The sequence below is a fragment of the Rhinopithecus bieti genome, unplaced genomic scaffold, assembly GCF_001698545.2.
Source record: "Rhinopithecus bieti isolate Rb0 unplaced genomic scaffold, ASM169854v2 scaffold_79718, whole genome shotgun sequence".
In the NCBI taxonomy this organism is placed as follows: Eukaryota; Metazoa; Chordata; class Mammalia; order Primates; family Cercopithecidae; genus Rhinopithecus; species Rhinopithecus bieti.
Genome location: NW_016829352.1, coordinates 73,848 through 80,207, shown reverse-complemented (window position 1 = coordinate 80,207; position 6,360 = coordinate 73,848). Strand labels below are relative to the sequence as shown.

Below are 6,360 nucleotides of genomic sequence, written 5' to 3'. Positions count from 1 at the left end.
CGTGTAATCCCAGCACTTTGGGAGACTGAGGCGGGCGGATCACGAGGTCAGGAGATCAAGACCATCCTGGCTAACACAGTGAAACCCTGTCTCTACTAAAAAATACAAAAAATTAGCCGGGCGTGGTGTTGGGCGCCTGTAGTCCCAGCTACTCAGGAGGCTGAGCCAGAAGAATGGCCTAAACCCGGGAGGCGGAGTTTTCAGTGAGCCGGAGCTTTCAGTGAGCCAAGATTGTGCCACTGCACTCCAGCCTGGGCAACAGAGTGAGACTCCGGGGGAAAAAAAAAAGAGTAACTAATGGCCCGGGTGCTGTGGCTCATACCTGTAATCCCAGCACTTTGGGAGGACGAGGCAGGAGGATCACTTAGCCAAGGGGTTCGAGACCAGCCTGAGCAACACAGGGAAACCCTGACTCAACAAATAATATAAAAAATTAGCCAGGCGTGGTAGTGCAAAGCAGTAGTCCCAGTTACTCTGAAGGCTGAGGCAGGACGATTGCTGAGCCCAGAAGTCAGAGGCTGCAGTGAGCTGAGATTGCACTACTGCATTCCCTCCAGCCTGGGTGCCAGAGTGAGACCCTATCTCAAAAAAATAAAAATAAGGCTAGGCACAGTAGCTCATGCCTGCAATTCTAGCACTTTGTGGGGCCGAGGTGGGTGGATCACTTGAGGTCAGAAGTTCAAGACCAGCCTGGCTAACAAGGTGAAACCCCGCCTCTACTAAAAAATACGAATACTAGTTGGGCGTGGTGGAACGCACCTGTAATCTGTTACTCGGGAGGCTGAGGTAGAAGAATCTCTTGAACGTGGGAGGCGGAAGTTGCAGTGAGCCGAGATTTTGCCGCTGCATTCCAGCCTGGGCGACAGAGCACGACTCTGTCTCAAAAATAAATAAATAAATAAATAAAAATTAAAAAGAATAAAGATGAAATATGTAATATGCTGGGCAAGGCTCCTGCCCCCAGGAAATGATAACAATAATTCCCTCCCCTAAAGGGCAAACAAAGAAGATAATCGTTCTCCAAAGTCAAGGATGCTCTGAGAACGCTACTAAAAGGAACTCAGGATAATCTCAACTCTAGCTCGGCCAGAGTGGTTCCAACGCTCAAATCATTCCCTCTTTCAGTGATTGGCTGAGCCTGCCAGAGTCGAACAGCGGAAAGCAGCCCCGGGGCCTCTTGCTGCCCTCAGGTCGGTGCAAGTCGCTTCACAACTCCTTGTAGTCGCCTGACCTTAGCGGTCCAGCTTCCTGCCCTTATGCAGGTCTTGGCTTCGTTCAAACGGACCGCCTTTGCCAGCACCCAATCAGAACGCTCGATCTTCGGCTGTCGTCCAATGAACGCGCGCAATGGGGAGGGGAAAAAAGAGAGCGTGAAGCCCAATCGCAGCGCCATTACACTTGAGGGCAAAGAGGTTAGGAAGCCGGCATGGCGCTCCGGTCAATAAAATCGATAGCTGGAAGCTGCCTGTGTTCCAGGCAAAGGCGGTGCGGTAGCAGCGCCGCCATTTTCCCCGAAGGCATCTTCCGGTGCCTTTCACCCAAATTCGGGCAGGAGTTTCCTGAATAACAGCAAAAGGTTTCCGTTAGCCCTGCGGGCGGCCGATTCCGATTCCCTCCGGGCCTCCCTGGCCACGCTCAGCCCTGGTCTGGCGGGGACTCCTCGATCCCAGGGGCCGCCAGCGCCCGAGGGCCGAGGCCTGGACGGGGAAGGCCGTGGCACCGGCTCCTCGGGTCCCATGGCGCCGCCTTCGGCTCCGCTCCGGGCGCAGGGACCAGGAGAAGCCAGACCCAGTCGGAAAAGGGGCAGGAGGCCGAGGGCTCTGAAGTTCGTGGACGTGGCCGTGTACTTCTCCCCGGAGGAGTGGGGCTGCCTGCGGCCCGCGCAGAGAGCCCTGTACCGGGACGTGATGCGGGAGACCTACGGCCACCTGGGCGCGCTCGGTGAGGCCGGCCCCATCCGCTGCCGCGGGGCGCGAAGGGATGCAGGAGCCGGGGCGGGGGGAGGCAGGGAGGCCACGGTCCTGGCAGGCGACCAGGTTGTCAGGGTAGGTGGGCAGGGGCTTAGCGGGAGGTGCCGTCGGGGAGACATTACTCGGCGTGATCTAGAAGCTGGCCTTCTGATTTGTTCTCCTTCCCCAGGGTGCGCAGGTCCCAAACCAGCCCTCATCTCCTGGTTGGAACGAAACACTGATGACTGGGAACCGGCTGCTCTAGATCCGCAGGAGTACCCGAGAGGGCTGACAGTCAAGAGAAGTGAGTGCTAAATAACCACGCAGAGCCTGCAGCCCTCCTATAAAGTTCTACCTCTAACGGCTCCGTCCAGAGTTGTGGTTTGGCTAGGGGTGGGTGCCGCGTATTTAGTGTATTCATCTTCCTAACCTCAGCGTCTTGTGTCTGGTGGTGTGGGGCCCGTCCACCACACAGAGATTCCCATGTCAGCCTGCAAGCTGCAGTTTTCCATTGTATGAATGAATCAGTGGGCTTCTTCGTCTTTTTTTTTTTTTTTTTTTTTTTTTTGTAGAGACATTGTCTTGCTATGTTGCCCAGTTTGGTCTTGAACTTCTGGCCTCAAGCGATCCTCCTGCCTTGGCCTCCCAAAATGCTGGGGTTACTGGCGTGAGCCATTGCAGCCAGCCAGAATCAGTGAGCTTTTAACGGTGCTACCCTCTGCCTCCTTTCCAGGATCTCTGCCTCTAGCCACCTTTGAATTGGACCAAAGAGATCCTAAACTTCTCAGAGTTTTCTGGGTTTTGGTTGAAGGGAGCTCATGGGGAACCAGCTGCCTGGGATGCAGGATCCTCTTTCTGCTCTTACAGCAGGATGACCCTTATCAGCGAAGGACATACTGCAGTCTCCCCAGAATCCAACAAGGCTCTGCTTAACCCCATTCAGGTAGAAGGGTCCCAGATCTACCCATAGTAGAAGATGCAGCTGTCTGGGCTGGAATTTCAGAGCCAGATTCTCCAAGACGAGGGATAGCTGTCTAAGATTCAGATCTGACCATGATATTACCTTGCTTAAAACTTTTCAGTTAATTTTTGCCAAGGTTGTCAAATGGCCATTGGTTATATCTGAGTCATTTGGGGAACTTGGTAAAAATGCAGGTTCCAGGACCCCATCCCAGAGCTATTCATTCACTTGTGTGAATGTTTAGGAACTTGCAGTTTTTTAATTAGCCTCATCTGATTCAGATGTGCATCTAGGTTTGAAAACCGGCGGGGCGTGGTGGCTCATGCCTGTAATCCCAGCACTTTGGGAGGCCAAGGCGGGTGGATCACTTGAGGTCCAGAGTTCAAGACCAGCCTGGCCAACATCGTGAAACCCCGTCTCTACTAAAAAATACAAAAATTAGCTGGGCGTGGCTGGGCGCGGTGGCTCAAGTCTGTAATCCCAGCACTTTGGGAGGCCGAGACGGGCGGATCACGAGGTCAGGAGATCAAGACCATCCTGGCTAACACGGTGAAACCCCGTCTCTACTAAAAAACACAAAAATCTAGCCGGGCGAGGTGGCAGACGCCTGTAGTCCCAGCTACTAGGAAGGCTGAGGCGGGAGAATGGCGTAAACCCAGGAGGCAGAGCTTGCAGTGAGCTGAGATCTGGCCACTGCACTTCAGCCTGGGCGACAGAGCCAGACTCCGTCTCAAAAAAAAAAAAAAAAAAAAAAAAAAAAAAAATAGCCGGGCGTGGTGGTGGGCGCCTGTAATCCCAGCTACTCAGGAGGCTGAGGCAGGGAGAATTGCTTGATCCCAGGAGGCGGAAGTTGCAGTGAGCCGAGATCACGCCACTGCACTCCAGCCTGGGTGACAAAGCGAGACTCCATCTCGGGAAAAAAAAAGAAAAGAAAACCACTGGGTAATTAGCTAGGCGTGGTGGCGGGCGCCTGTAGTCCCAGCTACTTGGGAGGCTGAGGCAGGAGAATCACTTGAACCTGTAGGCAGAGGTTACAGTGAGCCGAGATCGCAACACTGCACTCCAGCCTGGGTGCCAGAGCAACACTCTATCTCAAAAAAAAAAAGAAAAGAAAACCACTGGGTAAAATACAGTCCAAGGTCCGTAACAATGCTATCAGCAATGGTTCTTAAAGCATGGTCTCAGACTAGAAGCAGCATTCCTTGGGAACTTGTTAGAAATGCAAATTCTGGGACCCTACCCCAGACCTGCTGAATCCAAAACAGGCACTAGGGCCTGGCAGTCTGTTTCAGTAAATCCTCCAAATGATTCTGATCACAGTGAAATTTGAGAACCATTGGCTTAGAGGGCCTTTTGACCCAGTCACTGCTAGCTCATACCTCACAGGTTTCCATGTCTTGCCTTACACTCTTCATTTTTGTGAGACGGAGTCTTGCTCTGTCGCCCAGGGGGGAGTGCAGTGGCACAATCTCAGCTCACTGCAACCTCTGCCTCCCGGATTCAAGCAATACTCCTGTCTCAGCCTCCCAAGTAGCTGGGACTATAGGTGCCCACCACCACGCCTGGCTAATTTTTAGTAGAGATGGGGTTTCTCCATGTTGGTCAGGCTGGTCTCAAACTCCTGACCTCAGGTGATCCGCCTACCTTGGCCTTCCAAAGTGCTGAGATTGCAGGTGTAAGCCACTGCGCCCGGCCTGTCTTGCTTTATTACAGTTTGTGTCTAAGAAGATCTTAGGACCTGTGTGCATTGTACACTGAGCCTTGGGACTTATGTTTCTTTTTTTTTTTTTTTGAGATGGAGTTTCGTTCTACCCAGGCTGGAGTGCAGTGGCGTGATCTTGGCTCACTGCAACCTTTGCCTTCTAGTTTGAAGCAATTATCTTGCCTCAGTCTCCCGAGTAGCTGGGATTATAGGCGCCCGCCACCATGCCGGGATAATTTTTGTATTTTTAGTAGAGATAGGGTTTCACCATGTTGGCCAGGCTGGTCTCGAATTCCTGACCTTGCAATCTGTCCACCTTGGCCTCCCAAAGTGCTGGGATTATAGGCATGAGCCGCCGCGCTTGGCCGGGACTTACATTTCTAATCCTTCATAATTTTAATTCTTTTTTATTTTTTGAGATGGAGTCTCGCTCTGTCGTGCAGGCTGGAGTGCAAAGGCATGATCTCAGCTCACTGCAACCTCTGCCTCCCGGGATCAAGCAATTCTTCCACCTCAGCCTCCCAAGTAGCTGGGATTACAGGCACCCGCTATCGTGCCCAGCTAATTTTTGTATTTTTGTAGATACGGGGTTTCACCATGTTGGCCAGGCTGGTCTTGAACTCCTGACCTCAGGTGATCCGCCTGCCTCGGCCTCCCAAAATGCTAGGATTACAGGCATAAGCCACCGTGCCCAGCCACATTTTTTAAAGAATCAGCTAAGTCAAACCATGGCTCATCCACAATGGAATTCTGTGCAACTGTAAAATAGAAAAAAGATGTGCTGACATAAAATTATCTTTAGAATATCTTAAGTGAAAAAATGAAGGCACAGTAAAGTGTGTATAAGGTGTGTATATGTTGTATTTTATATAAGAAAGGTGAGCTGGGCATGGTGGCTCATGCCTGTAATCCCAGCACTTTGGAAGATGGAGGCGGGAAAATAACCTGAGGTCAGGAATTTGAGATCAACCTGGCCAACATGGTGAAACCCCGTCTCTACTAAAAATACAAAAAATTAGCCGGGCATAGTGGTGTGTGCCTGTAATCTCAGCTACTTGGGAGGCTGAGGCAGGGAGAATCGCTTGAACCTGGGAGGCGGAGGTTTCAGTGAGCTGAGATCATGCCATTGCACTCCAGCCTGGTGACAGAACGTGACTCTGTCTCAAAAAAGAAAAAGAAAAAGAAAGGTGGAGGAAGAGAACATATGCAGTAAAGCATGTGTATGCAATCTCTTATGAAAGAAAGATGGGGAAGGTGACATTTGTATTGCATCAGAAAAATGGGAAGAAACTAACATGGTTTCTACAAGGTAGATGGGAAAAAGGTGGCAGCAAGACTTCTCTGTATTCCTTTATTAATATTTTGACTTTTTTGTTTTTTGAGATAGGGTCTTGCTGTGTTGCCCAGGCTGTAGTACATTGGTGCCATCATGGTTCACAGTAGCCTTGAACTCCTGGGCTCAAGTAATCCTCTACCTCAGCCTTCCAAGTAGCTGGGGCTACAGGCAGGCGCGCATGCCACCATGTCAGGCTAATATTTGTATTTTTTGTAGAGATGGGGTTTCACGATGTTGCCCAGGCTGATCTTGAACTCCTGGGTTCAAGCAACCCTCTTGGCCTTGGGCTCCCAAAGTGCTGGGATTACAGGCATGAGCTACCATGCCTGGTTGATATGTTGACTTTTGAATGATGTAAGCTTACCTCTTAAAAATCATTCCCTTTTCTTTTTTTTTTTTTTTTTTTTTTTTT

At 51.0% G+C, this 6,360-nt stretch overlaps 1 protein-coding gene across 1 annotated transcript in view; it reads left to right on the top strand.

Annotated features, from left to right (window-relative positions):
• The first annotated feature begins 1,354 nt into the window (after nucleotides 1–1,354).
• Nucleotides 1,355–6,360, top strand: part of ZNF689 (zinc finger protein 689) — a 12,668-nt gene continuing 7,662 nt past the window's right edge. The window contains 2 exon segments of the mRNA XM_017864713.1: nucleotides 1,355–1,941; nucleotides 2,140–2,253. Coding sequence (XP_017720202.1) covers nucleotides 1,737–1,941; nucleotides 2,140–2,253 — 319 coding nt within the window. The 5' untranslated portion in view covers nucleotides 1,355–1,736.